General features: G+C 39.9%; 1 protein-coding gene across 2 annotated transcripts in view; it reads left to right on the top strand.

Annotated features, from left to right (window-relative positions):
• The window catches only part of PIAS1 (protein inhibitor of activated STAT 1), a 63,700-nt gene that overhangs the window by 19,960 nt on the left and 25,218 nt on the right, over positions 1–18,522 (top strand). For both annotated transcript variants that reach the window (XM_054213624.1, XM_054213625.1), the window contains exon 2: positions 6,266–6,710. In XM_054213624.1, coding sequence (XP_054069599.1) covers positions 6,266–6,710 — 445 coding nt within the window. The remainder of the gene's footprint in view (positions 1–6,265; positions 6,711–18,522) is intronic.

Genomic DNA, 18,522 nt, shown 5'->3' with positions numbered 1-18,522 from the left:
AACCCAAGAGTTTAGTCTGTGTAGCTGTAGAGAGCTCGTGTAGCTCAGGTATAGCTTTCTTCTCCAGAAGATTTATATCAGGGGTTAAAGAGGCTGTTCATAGCATGCAGGAACTCTCCTGTATTTTTACAGCTGGGTGTTGAAGGCATACGGCGATTAATTCAAAACCACTTCCATACTAATCTAATGCTTCCTAGTTGCTTTTATTAGAAAAAAAGAACAATTCTGATTTGATTTTTTTTTTAAACTGTCTTTTGGAAGTGCATTGTGGAATTCCTTGAATAGTAGTTTCCTTGTTTTCATAAGGGGGAAATTTCCATTTGCGTTGTGCTTGAAAACAGCGTTAGAGCTTTGCCAGTGTGAATGTGTCCCCACTTGTAACGCAGACGATGGCCGGAGCTGATCCCTCCGGACTCTGGGGCCGAAGGTGCTGTGCAGGGTGTCAGTGCAGAGGCTCCGTTGCTGAAGCCTTCAGAAGAGCACAGGGTTATAGTCAGGAGGATTTTCTTTACTTTGACTTTGAAGTGACTCCTTGCAGTGCTCGCCGTCTTCTCGAATGAGTCTTAATTTCAGGATTGTTAGTAAACTATTGCTAATCACTATGTTTCTAATAACAGAAGAAACTTAGTGTCACTGTCTTCAATTGCTGATTATAAATGGGTGACCTCCCATTCAGTATGCTTTTTTTTTAAGTTTCTTCTTTTTTTTTTTTTCTACTTCTGTTCTCCCATCTTCTCCCTAGTGTTTGAGGTGATTTTTTTTTCTTTTCTTTTTTTTCCCCCCTTTGACATTTGTGTTAATGGTTAGAGAATTGTGGAGGACCTGTTGTATAGCTTTAGGCACAAAATGCGGTGTGGTGCCTCGCCAAATGCTGCTTCTTGTGCTGGCAAAACTTTTGAATGCGTTTTGGAGCTTATTCACAGCTTCTAGTTATCATAAACATCCGGAAATAACTTGTTAAATTCTCCAGATAGATCCCGGGGCTGATTACTAGAGATGTAGAAATACCCTTTCTAGAAAGCATTCATCAAATTGTTGGGACTGTTAATGCTGCTGCTGATGGATGAGTATGCTGCTTTGAAGACAGTATCTCGTGGTGCTGGTATTTGTGATAAATTTTCAGTATTTTCCACCATGCTTTTCAATGGACACTGCTCAATTTATTTAAAATAAAAATCACTGACTGCTGCCTGGCTTTTACCTCTTAGGCAAGTCCCTCCATTCAAAGAATGGGAAAAAACATGAAGGCTCACCATCTGTGGTGTTGGATCTCAGCAGATAACCTGTATCTGATCTTTTCTTGAGCAGTGGGACTTAAAGCTCATCTTCCTGCATTTCAAACCAGTGTTTTAGCCCCCATGTATTTTCCAGTCTAGAAATTATGTTCGCTGCCTGAATCTGCTTGTCTTTTTAGTAGCACTTCTCTGAATCACGTGCCAGTGAGACCAGCCACGCAAGGTTATCAAAGGAATTTCTTATACAGAGGCACTAATACTTAGATTTTATTTATTTCTAAACTTAATTCCCAACCTTCATAGATTGGTGAGATGAGATCCAGTTCTTGAAAGCAATTCTTCTTTGGTCTGACCTGTTAACCTGTACTAACGATTGGACTTCTCTAGCCAGAGAAGCTGCCCAGCCTGGGCATCTTTCCACAACGGGTGGAATGACTGGGCTTGTGTGGAAAACCATTCTTTAAAACTAAAGATTTATCTCTGCTGTTTTCTTTGCTGAGAGAAATCAAAGAAAATGACTCTTCATGTTGGCTGCTCTGTTAAAAGTTAAGGTTCCTGGTAAAATATATTTACTCTGAATGGCCAAACAACATTCACAAAGCAAAACGGTCCTGTTGTGTGGCATAGACACGTTTCTCCAACCAGACGTGCTTGTTTATTGAGAGATCTTAGTGAGTCAGGAGCTACAAAACGTGCGTTGATGTTGCAGTGTGTACTAAGCAGCCTGATGCTTTTCATTTCATAATCCTTTTCTGAATGTCTTGGGGAAAACCCTGGTTCCTCTTTACCTTGTACGTGTCTCCATGCAATTTTTGGTTTGGGGGACTTCAACAATTTTCATATGTGTTAGCTTTTAAAAAAGTGTGTACCAGCCTTTTTGAAAGAGCAAGCTGTAGGCAGAGCATCCTTTCCTATTGATAGTCACGGGAGAAGTAGTGGGTGGATGACGTAGGATGCCGCCCGTGGGTTGCTTTTGCATCCTTAAGCTATTTTCTTCCAAACCTTATTGGCTATCTGAAGTAGGTGTGGAACAGGAAATATCCTTGTTTCCAGATGAGTTGCTTGAGAACGTTTCCTCAACACACAGAAACCGGGGGATGCACCTGCTCACGCGGCTGCAGCATGAACTGCAGCAAACGGTTGAGTTCACACAATCTGCCAAGAGAGAAGTGGCACAGATTTGGAAACAAGCAACTGGGAGGTGGGAAAATAAACTGGCCTCTTTGATTCCATGGTCCTCCTGCCCGACATGTACAATTAGGTGACTTGTCTTAAGACAGTGAAATGCCCTGCTGGCTTTGGGAAGGCTGGGCTGTGGTCACAAGGCTTGGGCGAGGGGACGCGGGCTGAAGTGGGGGTGTGTATAATGAGCCAGGCAATCCCCATGACTAATGCAGCTTTTGCGGAGGAACGTGTGTTTGTGTTGTATTGTCAAGCAGGAAATGTCAGATGTATGTTGATAGATTAGAGTTACCTTCTAAACTCTGTGAAGGTCTTTACAGTGAGTCAAAATAGAAATACTCTCTGTTAAACTGAGATAAGTTGAGTTTCTGTAAAGCTTGTTCTTACTCTTTTACACTTTGAACAGTTTTTCTACCGTCCTCACCCTTTCTTTGAATTTTAGATATTGTTTAGATACAACAGGTAGCAAAATGCACAACATCATCAGAACACCCAGTGTGCTTGGTACTGGGATTTGTTGTAGCTGAAACTGGCTTACAGTCAGCTGCTGCGTTTCTCGTGCTGAAGTTAGGCAAATGGCAAGTAGCTCTACCTTTTCTTAGCTAAAAAGCATCAATTTCTTGTGCCCTAGTGTGAAGTTTGTAGGAACATGTATTTACCTGTACTTGAACACAGAACTAAACACCTAGTTATCTGTAATTGCAGTTTGTAAGCTATCCTTCAGTCTGTCCTTGGTAGCTGTGTATATACTTTTTTTTGGTTGGTTGGTTTTGTATTTGTTGTTGGTTTTTTTGTTAGTTTCTTTTGTGTTAGGAAAGAAAAAAAAACCACCAAACCCACCAAAAAAAAGGATTGTGGATATTTGCTGTTGTTAGGAGACAGAATCTTTGTGGTGGGTTTTGTAGCTTGCTGCAGATGCAGCTGTACTGCTGGGAGTGGTCTTCTTACTACTCTACTTCAGGCAACAGGAAAAAAAGCAAGATTTCCTGAAGCAAAATACTTTGTGTCTTTGCCCTTCAGCTTTGCTGGTGTAACTATGCCAGCAAGGGGTTTGAATTGTGATGAGGTGAGATGTGACAGGAAAAAAAAATTAATTATAAATTGCAGCTTTTTTGTGTATTTACTTTGTGCGTTTGACAGCACTTGTTTTATTTCCCTGCTATAATTATCCGGCCTGTTCTAAGATTAGGGTACCAGTGTGACATGGGCCAAGGGCTCGTAGTATGGGTAGTGCTTGTACGGGCAGTGGCACTTCTGCTGGTGGAGCTGGGTTGTGTCCTCAAATAAAACACAACTGTGTTGGAGGAGGGGAGAGGAATTTTCATGTTCAGATTGCAGCAACGTGAGAGACTTTTTGCCAGCATGGCTGCGTCTGTCGGGCTCTGCTTCCCCGTGCCACTGATTGACACGATCCACTGGCAAAACCTATGGATGTGTGTGCGTGTGTTTTAAGGCATTGCCTCTATTTATTTGTGGAAGAAAGGTTTATCAGTGAAGTATGAAACTGTAATAAAACTGCAAATGTTTATTGCTGGTTTTTTCCATGACTGTGTTTTTAATTGATGTATCCGTTAGTGCCCTTAACGTTGCAAATACAATTATTCTTGTCCTTTGTAAGGAATGCGCCAGGGTGGGGAAGATCTGAGGAATTTTATTGGTTTTGGTTTGTGACTCTGGCTACATGATGGACCCTGCTTTCTGTATGCTTATTTTTAACTTGCCTATACCTTCCAAAAATGGAAAATATGCAACGTGTAGCAGGAGCTTCTGTGTCAGCTCAATTATTTCTTAATCCTCTGTGTTTTTTGCAAGCTAGGTCTATAAGTTCATTACAAAACACGAACAGAGTGAAGCTCTGAGAGGTTCTGGCTGTTCAGGAAGTGACTTTTAACAGTGATGGTAGCAGGCATTAAACCCTTCAGCTGTAACTACTCATTCTGTTGAAGAAATGTTTGTAAAGCATTATAAATAGTGTTTTTCCATGTTGCAAATCTATTTGTTTCACTTTCTTTTCAGCTGTCAACACTTCAGATTGTAACTGAAATGCCTATTCTTTTAAGACATCTCTGTTTCTTACAAAGTACCTCGTCTGTTCTCATTAGTAGCTTCATGACAGTCTCGTAGTCGAAAGTATGAAGCAGGTTCTCAGGGTATTCACGGAAAAATATGCCAGAAAATTCCTGTTATATCCCAAGTGTTTGCGGTAGTCTGCAGCAAGGTTTATCCAAGATCTGCAGCAAGGTTATCCAGTTCTGTTGGTGGGGTTCAATGGAGCAGAAATTTTATGGCAAATTTAGTTAAAGCTATCTGGGTGCATACCTCATTAAATACATGAATCATCTCATTTAGCACTTTTAAATAACACGACCTATTTCAGTATAGGGGAATACCTCTCCTGGACACCTGTACCTTGAAGATCTCTTGCAGGTGCTGGATGTTTGAAGAATTGATGAGGGTTGGGGCTGGTTTTGCTAAAGCTAGGGATAGCATACTTTCTAGTACTAGGACTCTAGGTTTAAGAATTAATGTGAAAATAACTTGAGTAATGTGTCTGAATATTTTGCACGGCTTGAAGAACTAGAGAAGGTGGGAGCATTCGTACTCTATTTTAAAGATTCTTTGCTAGCGCTAGTTTGGTTATTCAGCCCTCAGTCACTGGGAAATTGCAGAACCCTGGTATGCTGAATTAGCTGTTTTAGTCCCAAATATGTACTTCAAGTATTATTTTGGTTTTGATCTTTTGGAATTGACTACAAAATATTCAGGGTATTTAGTGGTCTCATACAAAAGATCCAGGTAGCCAGTCGTGGCATTGTACCTCTTTGTCATTTCCTGGGGAATCCAAAATTCTGCAGGAGTATCATTTCATCTGGTGTCACAGGCCTCGTGATGGCGAACGAGCCTGTGTCAAGCACTGAAAGAAGTTTTCAAATAGAAACTGAGCTCCTAAGTTGACTTTCTGGCTCCTGTTTGACCAGCAGAGAAGTAGTTGGTGCACATGGGCGACTGCTGGTTTCGCCACTTTGTGTAGTGTTTTTCTCGGTTCCTGAAGAAGTGAAACAGTGTACAAGTCTTACCAGTTTGATTTCATTAGACCATATTGTGAGACAGTAAAAGACTGTGTAAATGAAGATGCTAATTAATAGAAGGCAAAGCCCAGCTCTCCCATCCAAAACAGAACATGCAGCTTTGATGTGAGAAGTAAGGAAATGGAGTTGGAAAAAGTTTCCTTTAACTCAGTAATGATCATATGGGGTTGAACACAAATTGGATTATAATTTCTCGTTCTCTTTTTGACATCAGTCACTTATCTCCTTTCCTTTGAACCTGTGTGGATTAGTTATGCTGCATGGCAAAAAGCGAGAGAAAGTGAAGTAACGTTCCAGACTTAAGGACTGGCACAGCTTTTAAGTGCGAGTACTGGAGACGTGGATATTGTCAATGTATGACTTTTTATTCATCTAGTTAGATGTAAAAAAAAAAAAAAGTTAACATTATAGATACTAGCAGAACGGTGATTAGAAAATAATTACATTTACAAGCGTTATTTTGTACTGGCAACTTGTCCTTTTCTCATTTTTTTTTTTTTTTTCCCCAGCATTGCTGTCCTGAATTGTATATGGCAAATGGAAATCCCTTTAAAAATTGCTCGATACTGACTTTCTAAGTAGCGATATCTGTCTGTGAACAAGTACTGTTTTGCTTTGTATTTCTTATAATCAGTGGGAGAAGAGCAGTGGTGGGGTGCCTTTAAAAACTGTATGCTTAATGGGATTAAGCCACGTTCTAATGTTAGTGTTTAAGATGATGTAACTTGAATACTAATTTTTTGTTTTGTTTCTTTTAAGCAAATGGTTATGAGCCTTAGAGTTTCTGAACTGCAAGTACTTCTGGGTTACGCGGGGAGGAACAAGCACGGACGAAAACACGAACTTCTCACAAAAGCACTGCATTTGTTAAAGGCTGGCTGCAGTCCTGCTGTACAAATGAAAATCAAAGAACTCTATAGGCGAAGGTTCCCTCAGAAAATCATGACACCTGCAGACTTATCTATCCCCAGCGTACACTCGAGCTCCATGCCAGCGGCTTTGTCTCCGTCTACCATTCCACAGCTCAGTTACGATGGCCACCCTGCCACGTCACCATTGCTTCCCGTTTCGCTTCTGGGACCTAAACATGAACTGGAACTCCCCCATCTCACATCTGCGCTCCACCCTGTCCATCCCGACATAAAACTTCAGAAGTTACCTTTTTATGACTTGTTGGATGAGCTGATAAAACCTACCAGCTTAGGTAAGGTTGCAAATGTTGTAATAATATTTTAAGTCTTTTTTGTTTTAATAGTAATGTATGAATTCAGCAGCTAATGCAGTAACTGGTTAAATATTGCATCACACCAGTGTTTAGAGAATTGCTATTTTTGGTAACTTTTGGAACAGATTGTTCTACATGGAGAGACATCTTACGTAACACTCATTAGTTACTTTAGCTGAGCCCTAAATATGGTTCAAAGATCCGTTATGTTTAAGGGGCGAGTTTGACAAGAAACAAACTAAACCTTAGAAAAAGGAGAATAAAACTGCTTTCAGTAGTTCTTATAAACCATAGAGTCTGATTATTTAAAAAAAAAACAGAAGAGAAATACCCCTGAATCCGTCAAGCCCATAAAATCTTCTCATCTGTGCTGGGAAAGAATGCCAGGCTAGGTATTTGCTGTGGTGCTTTACAGCCGGAACACCTGAGTTTAGGAAGGCTTTGAGGTTCTTTTGCAGTTGTGGCTACTTGTCTTTAAACTCTCTTTTGTATTAAGGTATAAATCACTTGTGTAGCTGCTGAGAATAATCTGATGCTCACAGAGAATTGTATAACAATGTGTGATTTTTCTGGCTCTGGCTCCAAGTAGCACTTTACAGCATGGTTAACTTTTAATACTCTTGAATACTACTTAAATACAATAGTCCTGTTGATTTCTGGAGGGGCTGCTTCCATGTTGGAACCTTCTACTGTCTTGAAACCCTGGAGAAGATTCACTGTGAGAATAGCTGGGAGGAGGAGCTTTGAGAGAATGGATACGGGGAGGTGGTGGGTGAGTGGAAAAAACCTGTCCTTTGCGAAAGAGATCCCTTATAAATAAAAATGAGCAGGTACTTTACGTTAACAGCTACAGGGTTGTAGAAGGCCTGATGATGTGAGTGGTGATGGTGGTCTGCAGACTTTGGAAGTATGTTGCGCAGTTGTTTGCGAATTTTTTTTTTTTAAACTATTATAACTGAGACATTGAGGGAAAAACAGATAGCTTTTGATAATCTCATCTTCTGGTTCAGGTATTCTTTTAAGAGGTATACTGTATCTATTTAGCTTTAATCTAAAACCTAATTGATTAATAAGCATTCCAAGCAACGCTGGTGGTACAGGATAATTAGGTACTCAGTATGTGTCTCATCACTTTTACATTATAAATACTTAAAAATAATGCTATAATTTCAATAAGACATTCCAATGCAGGAATTATGGTATGCGTTTATTCCTAGATGTGGTAAGAGCACTTTGCTGTCAGCTCCATGTCTGACAAACCAGCCCCAAATGAAGAGATCATAATTCATGCTCTGTCATGTCTTATTGCTTGAGGAGTTTATATACAATAGCTTATTTTTTCCCTCGTTTGTGGACTCTGAGTGTCAGGGTAAGAAAATGGAAGTGGATGAAATTCCAACCAGATACCTTTTTAAGCAATCTCTGTCCTTTCAGTTAACTTAAGGGTATGTTTGGGGTTTTTGTTTTGCATGTGCATCCGGTGGTGTCTTTCTGTTTGTCTGAAGCAATAATATTAAAAAGCTTTTTTTCCTGTGCTTTTGGGGGAACAGAGCGCTTTGGTATCTGTGCAAATGAGAAATGGTTGGTTGTTTCCTCTTGTAGTGGAAAGTAATGTTGCTCCGGATTGTAAAATTGCTAGCTCTAAATGTCATGAAGGTATTTTAGAGTAATAAATATATATATGTTAATGAAAAAGTGTATTGGACTAATAACCAGTGATATGCAGCTTTATATGCTTTCAAAACAACTTGGAGCAATTGTGCGTACAGCTTAGGAGTTTTAAATGCAAGTATACAGCAGACTTTTATTAATTTTCTGCATTTATGCAGTTACTGATACTGTAACAAAAAACAGACTTAAATGTTTTGTCGAGTATTTGCCCTCAATCGTTTGGGCATCTTTCTCACTTGCTGCAAACAATGTGGGTTTCCTCAAATGTCAAATTTCTAGGTTGCCTGGCTTTGTTTTCAAATGGCAGATGCATATTACAAACGCTCAGAACTTCTTGGTGTTTTGCCAGCGTTTCAGCATCTCCTGCTTGCTTTTTCCCCATCAGATTCCTCAGGGGTAGGGATAAGAAACTTTCAAAGTTACTCTGTTTCCCTCCACTGCAAGGACAAACTGGTGACCGGATGTGGGGTTTTGTATAATTATCTCCCTGCTTAAAATGGAACCTACTGGAACAGAAAAAAATGTGTGTGTGTGTGTGAGAGAGGGTGAGTGAGTGCAGACTCCACTGATTTGAGGATCTTTAGATTCTTCTGAACTGACAGTCACTACATAAAAGTTGGGCAAAGCACACCTTTGGATGTGATTCTCCTTGGACTTTCCCAAGTCAAGGTGAAATGTCTTGGAAGGTTTGCTACAGTAGTCTTCTGTCCCATCAAGATGTGATTATTAATTTGAAAAACAATAGTTTGACAAAGCCTCGGGGAAGGGAGTTGCACAGCAAGGCACTTGAACATGCATTCTGTACCCAAATATTTCACGTAGGTGGGTAGTACACAAGCTAATGTGAATAACAGATAAGGAAATTAAATTTGCTAACTATTATTTTTTATGTCAAGAACAAAAGGAGGAAATGGATGTTACCTTCTTACACTTGCTTCCTTAAAATGTAGCTCTGAACTGTGATTAAAAGCCACATGCTGACTGCTCACTGGGCTGGATTCACGGCGAGGGGGAAATGCAGTGTTTTATCCATCCATGCCCTTCTCGCCAACAGCTATTGAGGATCTTTACTTGAGCGTGGCTGACTGAAGCATACATGACAAGCTAAGGTTAGAAGGTGGCTGTTGGCTAGCTTTTTTTTTTTTTTTAATTTTTAAACTCTGGTTTACAGCAGCCCATACAACTTGCAGCAATGAGTAGGGTGCTTGCAGAAGAGCAGACTTGCCGAGCTAGTTGAACCCGTAAACTCAGCCTGCGCTACCTCAACCTGCTGCTGTTTGAAGAACTGAAAATAGCAGCTAGGCCCTGCTGGTGGTGGGACTCTTCTCCTGCTGTTACTCCGCTCAGATAGCGGAGTCTCACTTCCTCCCGAGTGCTTCAAGTACACGACTCCTGCGTAGCTCTTTCTGAGCTGTGTGGCTAATACTGACAATCATGGCTGTGCTGTCGGGGGGTGACAGTGTTTTCTTTACTCCCAAGAAGACTGTCAGTGGGCTTGTTTATCTGAGACGAAGAGATATCTGTCCATGTTCAGCGGAGCTGTCAAATTTGATCCATATTTCATTAGTCGTCCTCATTGCAAAATTGAGAAAGCGTCTATATTGGATGTTTTTGTGTGCAAGCCAACTAGGAATGCTCTGTATTCTGAACATGTATGTTGGTGGATGAATCTGTACGCTGAGCTCTTGCAGTGCTAGGGAGAAGTCTGAGCACTCTGCTCCATGGTTAACCACGATTTGATGTGATTATAGGACTGGGTTTTCTTGAGGAAAAGCTATCCAGTTTGGCCCTGGTGGGATGTATGAAAGTTGCCTTATTATTGTGACTTCTATGTTGTTTGTTTGAATAGCACCTCCTTTAAATAGAAGAATTTTGGTTGCTAGTTTCTCAAATGAAGTGCAGCTATCACTTAATTTTCCCCTATTTTCAGCCCAGTGTACAGACACTGCTAATTCGTTGTTTTTTTAAGGATGGGGACAATTTTCTAAAAGTAACTTCTAACACACAGATAAGATCTCTTTTATGTGGTGAAATGTGCTTACTATGAGATGAGTAACGAGTACCAAAATTCTGCCAGATTATTATGGAAAAGACATTAGATAGTTAAACAACATCTTAAAAATACTTCTTGTTACAGCGTATGTCATTCCTAATTGCTTTAGCTGTCTAGTTGTTCCAAAAAATGTTTTAACTAGGTTATGGGTCTTCACTTACCTGTTAAGGGGAAATTAACCTTTCCTTTTCAATGTAAAGGATTAAAGAGGCTGTTGACTATGCTACTCTTTTAAAAGCTGTCCGAATAGCATACGGATGATCACCCTGCAATTTAATTGCACCGCTGCAGGTTTAAGCGATGTGGAACACAACACTGAAACACAGATCTGAGCTGTGGAAATTAGGACTTTTACCTACAGGTCTCACCCTCCTGGAAAGAGGAGACAAACATCAGGATTTCTGGGGAGTCAGAGTATCACTTACGGAAGGCATTGTATGCCACCTGCCAGACTGCAGATACTGGCTCCATCGGGTGAAAGGAGCTTCCAGTGGCTCTACTGAGGCTTGTCTTGGTTTGCTTAGGTCTTAGTTGAATGTCTTAATCTGTGGACTCTAATAAGAGGGTTTCTCCAATAAGCTGAATTTCACCCTTGGTGCCTGCCCTCAAGAATTATATGCTGATTAACCAGCTTCTGACTTGCATTTACCTTGAAATTTTCTTTTTGACTGTGATTGATCGTGGTTACTTGGATGTGCTGCGTTCTTGAAGCCAGATCTTGCAACTGATCTGACTAAAATCTTTAGGGTGACTGTAGTTCAAAGTACAGCTATTAAACAATTAAACAATTCAGTGCACTTAGAAATCTAGGTTGGAAAGTATAGAAGTTTTGTTTGGCAAGTATTCCTCCCTTTCATATATCAGCAAGCTGATCTGTTGCTCTGTCCAGTCAGTATTATGGTTTGTATGAAAGTCACGCTTTACTGTCAGTGTTTGTTATTTTTTTAAATGTACTTTGTGGGAGGAAGTTCAACAAAATACTATATTCTCAACTCGGGCTTGAGCTTTCTGACTTCCGGCTCTACAGTTTTCAGTCGTGCAAGAATAAGCTGAAATATTAGCCCTGTCGTCTTCATGTGCTGTAGCTCAACTAGAATTACAGTGCACTTAAGTTTCTTTTTTTGGCTTCAACTTGTATTTGCATGCAGTATGCCTCAAGTTCATGTATAGAGAATCTTTCCATAGTCTAGAATCTAGTTTTTGAAGTGTGAGAGCTTTAACCCACTGGGTAGCTCTTGTGCTACAAAGGAATATAATTTATTCCTGTTCACTTCAGCTGATTGCTCAATCTCCTCACACATAGAACTGAGATCACCCAAATTCCAGGACCTTACAGGGTATGGATGTTTGCAGACACTGCTGCTCTGATTTGAATGGATCTAGGGAAGCAACTTTGCTTCCCAAGATCAAATTAGGATATCTTCTTGATAATTTGATAAGGATTTGGGCTCAGTGATCCTCATGGGTCCCTTCCAACTCGGGATATTCTATGATTCAAATTAAAGCTTTTAGTAGAAGAAATTGTGGCAAACCACGTGGTTGTCTCAAAGCATGTGAGTAATCCAGTAGTAATCAGTGAACCAACCTAAGCTTGGGGTGGTATCCCGGTACCCCTTTTAAGTGTTTGGAGAGCTTGAGGCCTAGAAGTGATGCTCACATATCATGAGAGAGGAAGCTATGCTATTGCAATATATATTTTTTAAGATTTCATTTTGCAACCAAGTGTTGAGATCACTTAAAAGTTGTTGGAAGTACTGCTGGGACTTGGAAGTCTTAAATAACTTAGAATTTTTTAGAGGTTCTTTAATCTCTCTTTATGATGGCCTTTAGGAAAAGATGATACGGGTTATGCTAAGCCTGGTAGAGAGTTTACTAGGGACTCTCTTATCTAATCGTGAACGTTAAACTTAATTTTTTGCCTTTCCTGTTAGGCTTCTAAAACTTGCTACTTTCTTGGTGAGAGTAAAAATGCACTAGGATACCCGGTGTAGGGATGTGTCAGTACTCGCTTTTTGGTACTGCTCATTTCAAGTGTTTAAACTGTTGGTGCTCTTAAAATAGAAGCTAAAATGCCCAAGCCTGAATGGCAGCAGTTGAGTTCTGGGACATATATTCAGGTGTCTAAAGAAATCAAGTGACTTGAGTATGGATGATCCGGTGACGTTCCTTCCCTCTGGTAAAATGGTGGAACAGATGTGTACTGGAGACCTGTAAGCCAGGGTGGGCAGTGGTGAGAGGAGAGCTGGGGTAGGTTGGGAGGGCAGAGAGTTCTGGCACTGAAGGTTGGCATGAAATTGTCCCTTAATACTTACTGTAGGTCTTCAGAAATCCTCATTGCTCAGAAATGCTCTAGTACATGACTGATTTTAAAAAAAAAAAAAAAATATAAATATCTGTCAAATGACACAGAGTTTCCAGCAGATCTATTCTGTTTATACAACGTATCGTAGAGAGTTATAAAATGCGTAATACTTATGAATTAATTGTAGCCCTTGGAGTATTTCCAGGCTATTTTCATATATAAATTTAGGCACTATTTCAAATAAGCTCCTTTTGTGTCTTTTTACTCCCTGCCTTTCCCACCCCCAGTGTAGCTCTGCCTATTCCTTCTGAGTATTAACTGTTAAAAGCTTAAGTCGAACAAAATCTAAAAATGATCTTAAATGACAAATGCAGCAGACTGACCAAAACCGGAGTTCAGTTTTTCATCTGGTTTAAGCTGAAGAAGGTGGCACTGTCACTTCCCAGTAATGCAGTGTATTTGTGAGCGTGGTGCAGCTGTCACCCGTGGAAGTGGGTTAAGAGCTGGTCACTGCTGTCAAGGCAAGAATGATGTGTATGCATTTACTAAAATGCTTCCCTTCAAGTAGATTTGAAGTGTTTTGAAATGTTAAGGTTACACAACATCCATTGTGATAAGCGATTGAAATGAAGTGGCCAAGATGTTACGGCGAGGGAGTGACGGAACAGCAAGGGGAACGTGGGATTTCTCTGGATGCCAGAGGAGAGCTTGGTGCGGCGGAGCTGGTGGAGCCCATGCTGGCCACGCTGTGCTTCCTCACGGCCCTTGGTCCTGCTCTGGGATGTCTGGCACGCAGGGACATGGCTCTAGCGATTAGCAAGAGCTTTTCCTTCCTTCCAGGGCAGAGGGTGGCTCTCCGAGGAGGGGTCTAGCTGGGAAAGACCCCGATACTGCACACCACAAATGCCTTTAATGGGTAGCAGGAAATTAAGGGTATGGCGGGGAGTCGTTGAAAAGGTACTGCTGCTTCATTCCAGAAGATGGCAGGAGCTTGGTGCTAAGAGGTTGTGGTTAATAGAAAGGAAGTGTTTATGTATAAACACTGTCGTTACCCAGGAACTTCATAAATTGTGGTGGTTTTAAAAGGGCTAATGATACATCCCGAGATGTTGCAGATCCCCCATTAAGGTGTATCCTCTCATCATTTCTCTCCCATGTAGCTGCTTGCTTTCTGCTTATATGCAGATAGTGCAATGGGCTGTACACAGGCATTTGAGATCATGTCCAAAAGCAGTTGTATAAATGAACCCCGTTCAGGATTGATACAAGACGTTTCGGACAAACTACATTATGAGGAGCCACGTGTATGTAGTGTTGCGGTACAGATTTGCTGGCTTCTGCTGCCATTGAGCATAATTCAGAGCCTCTCTGAATTTTACCTTTTTAAAAGGTAAACGTTTTCTGTGCTTCAATCTAGATACAGTAATTTTCGTCTAGCTTGGAGGCGGTGTATTAAATTTTCAGCACTGAAATTTGAAAGGATTGGACATAAATTGTTACAATGCCTTCTGTTGTTTAAAAGCAAAATGCCTATGCTGCAACAAAATGAGATATTTTACCTATCTAGGGAAGATAAGCAAGAATTATTTGTATGTTGGGCTGACAAATTCTAAAATGTTTAGGTTTTTCTGGTTAATGTGTTGGCAAATTTAACTGATCAAAATTATGTACCATATTAGGTTAATGAATAATTAGACATCTCTTGTTTATCTTATAGCATGTAGCAAAAATTTGCTATAGTCCTGATACTCCTATTTAACATAACTATTTTTGCCTTCGGAAATAAAGATGCTATTATTGGAAATCATTGGTAATGGGCCAATTCACTGATACCTTTTCTCATGGCCTGAACTTAGGTAATTACTGCAGTGTAAAGTGCAAGCTTAATTTTAGTCCAAGTATCTTTCTGTATTGGAAAACAATATATTCTCTTCCCTATTTAATAAGCAGCACTTGGTGATGATAGATGGAAAAGATAACCTTAGAATATTGGCAGTATGATGGTCAGCTGCAGTTGCATTAGGAAGCATCACCACCTCAACAATGTGATAACATAAGTTTCATTAAAGATTTTAAGGTATCTGTTCTTGAATGGGAATTTAGAGACTGGCTTTTTCTCAAGGCAGCAAGAGGTATTTTACTGCAGAAAGATTGTGTGGCTATTTTTAGCTGTGGGTACTGGTGAGGTGGAACAGAATATTTTTAGAGCTGTAGAAAATGCAGCCGCTCAAGCTGGGTTCTTTTTTTTTTTTTTTTTCACTTTAGCGCTATAGGGTTTTTCCAAAACAAAGAATAAAATTGGTAGGAAATGTTTTTATGTATTATTATTATTATTATTACTACTTATATAATTAATATATTCATTGTCCATATACACACACACACATATGTATATATACATTCATATAGAATTTTAAGTGTTTTGTGCCTGTGAATGATACTGTCATGTATTAAAGTAGTTTTTGCTCAAATTCTGAAAACTCATTACCCATGTGAAGTGCTTAACAAAGTACAGAACCATCAAGGCATAATTGGGTCACTCTCACTTAATACGTACCAATCCCATATGCTGTTTGGATCATTACTTGAATGAGGTAAGCATGAAATAATTCAGGAAGCTGTGGTGATAGTGAATTGGTAAAAAGAATAGCTTTGAAGAAGAACCTCTGCTCTGTAATGTCTTTGCAATGTTACAGACATTATAGAGTGTGTTGTACTAATGTTGGGGACCTGCAGAGGCAACAGACCTGAGCTTGTGCTGGTTCTTACTAAGTGTATGTGCGTATTTACAAGAAAATGTGGATTTTTTTCATTGCCTTTCTTGGATTTAAGCTGAATGAATGAATAAGTAGTAAATACTCCCCTCCACCACCCCCCCCGGCCTTCAGCACCCCCTCAAAAAAGGTGACATCCTGGTAAGATGAGAAGTGGATTTTTATATGGCTTGCCTGAAACTGTTCCTGTTGACACTCATTTAATTAGTAAGTCTGCTTGAAAAGCTTTTTATTATACTTTCAAAACCTGTCCTTTCAGATTTCTGAATTATTCAGGATACTTTTTAGCAGGAAGGTAAAGCGATGCTTCTGATTAGTGTTATTATTTTTTTAATTACTGTGCCTTTCTTCTTTATATGTAAATCTAAAAAAATATAAAAGTCCATTAGGCATTCGTGCATTGTACCTCCTTTCTGAGATTGCAAAGGAGACGTGGCCTATAAACCACTCTTGACTAATCCTCCAAGCTCTGTACCATTCATAGTGCGCTAAAGAAAAGGTTATAAAACTTACTAATTCTTACTTGTGAAGAAAAAACACCAAAACCCCCCAAAACATTCCTGGCAACTTCTTAAAGAATGTTCATGTTAACTCTGTTGTCCTGGCTAGATTCCAGCATTATTAGCTTATAAATTCTATTTTAATCTACTCGGTTTTCAATTAGAGATCTATTTTTGCCTTTCTTTTGTTAAATAATAATAGTTGTTTGCAGGGCATGGTTGCATGTTTCGAGCCATCAGAATTATTTTCTTGTAGAAAACTATGTATTTTCCTATTTATGGTTTTAATCATACTCCAGAACTTCCAAAGTAAACGATGTGCCTGACTTGCCAGGATCTGTTCGGTGTTCCTAAACACAGCAGACACACCAGACAAATTAACAGAAATCTGTTAGCTTTTCTACACTCTTAAATTCTAGGTTTCCAATGTCTCTTCCTAAGAAATCTGAATTCCTTAGGAATAGGGGAGTTTGTATAGTCATAGATGAGCTTGGAAGCTTAGTATTTAATAGTAAAGCTGCTAAATTAACTCTGTTTAATGTGTTTTATTGAAATTTTCATGCATCGTTTGTAGGATAAGTGGATCTAGAAATAATAGATACGCATATAAAAAGATTGTGCCAAAACATATGGGAGAGGATTAGAGAAAACCACAAAGAAAAAATGTATTTTATGTCCCTTCTAGAGGATCCTTTTGGGTTTGTTTGCTGTATATCCCCCTTCCTCCCAGGCAAACCCCAGACATGCAGCCGAGGTCCTCCTCCCTGGCTGTCCCCTTCTGTGTCCCCGTCCCCCCAAGACAAACTCCCTCAGGGCTCTGGTTTGCAATAGGACAGGAGGCAACAAAATAAACGGACGGTTGGTTTTGAAGTATGGCAGAGTCGTTATGAAGCTGTTGGCTTTTCCTCGCCGTATTTGACTGACCTCTGCTTGGAATGACTTGCCGTGATTTTGCACCTGGAGGGCATGGTTTGCCCTCCCTCCCGTTTGGTGGCTGGGCTGGGGACGCTGTTGGGATGTAGGGAACGGGTTCCCCCCAGCGCGGGCGGGTGGGAGGTTGTGCTGGTGTCTTGGTGCCAAAGTGGCAATTGTGGGATCTTGATGGAAAGATAGGGAATGGAAATAATGCTTTTAACCACCACAGCCTGTGTAAAATTTAAGTGTGCTTTCAGTGTCATAGCCTGGTGTTTTCACTGTCGTTCGTCACCTCTTTTGCAAGTTGTTTTGTGTCGGAGTTAAACTGATCATGCTTATTCTTTGCATAGTTTGTTCTTGCCATTTCTTAATATTATGCTGAATGTAAAGATTAAAATTATGTCTTTATAATTGGCTGAAATGTGCTTGTACCTAAAGGTTAGACTTGCTTATGGTAGTATGTACTGAATTGGGCAATTGGGGTTTAAATTTGCTCTTTTCCTGGTTGGTAGTTGAATGTCCAAGAGGCAGAGCTGTATCCTAATACTAGTTCAAGAGCCTGACCGTAGCGCTCTTAGTTTAGAATAACGTATCTTCTTCTCTGTCTTTCTCTGTACTGCTCAATCTGTCAAGAGTTTTGAAATCTTTTGATTGGCTTTTGGATCATCTTTGCCTAATTAACAAGTTGTTTCTTCCTTCTTTGCAATTTGGCCGTGCTCCCACAGTAATCACAATGATTGCTTGTACACAAAAGCCATGTATTGAAAACACAGCGTGTGTATATTAATGCTGTTTCACAGCTAAGAAAAGATCAAGCAGCATGTGATGAAGTTCATCTCCCATCACCGGGGACCATTGATCATAGACTTTTGCTTACAGTTATTAAGATGAGTGCGTATGAAGTTAATAGCCAGCATAAGAAGAAACGTTGGAGGCCTTTTTATTTTTAGTCTAAACTGATAGTGTTAAAACCAACCAACCAGCCAGCCTCCCCTCAACCCCAAAGCCTTCCTCCTTGCCTTTCTCATTTTAGGTGGGTTCTAATTAAAAGTAACTACCTTAACTGCACTGTGCACGATGCACTTACTCGTAATGCTCAGATTTCTGCGGTATTTTCACAGTGCTAAGTTTGAAGTGGCTATTTCTGTGGCAAATTTTTTGATTTAAGCAGAAGCTATTTACTGTCTTGTAAAAGTGCTAGAACTATAGCTCGTGAAGAAAACTGGAATGATGAGAGCTCCCATGTCAGCACTGAAGAACGTCCTTTTTCAGTTTCTGCCATTTTTATGTGTAATGCTTTAATTTGGCCAATGCAAGGGCATAATGAAACTGAATATAGAACTTAGAAACCCACTTTTCAAGATCACGTAATACTGTTTAGCAAAAATAAGTCTTATGTTAATACCAACTGGTAACGAACAGAGAAAAAGGGATTGAATTTTGGAACCTTTGCTAACAATTATTGTGCTCCTCCCTTCTTTCAAAGGCTTGCAAAAATCCATATTCCCTGCTTGATTCTTATCTTCCAATTGCGGATGCTGCAAAACCAAAACAGGCAAAAAGATGAGATGCTAAA

Source organism: Rissa tridactyla, chromosome 9, assembly GCF_028500815.1.
Source record: "Rissa tridactyla isolate bRisTri1 chromosome 9, bRisTri1.patW.cur.20221130, whole genome shotgun sequence".
NCBI classification, from domain to species: domain Eukaryota; kingdom Metazoa; phylum Chordata; class Aves; order Charadriiformes; family Laridae; genus Rissa; species Rissa tridactyla.
The sequence above is the reverse complement of the archived record's forward strand: the minus strand, read 5'-3'. Positions and strand labels throughout refer to the sequence as shown.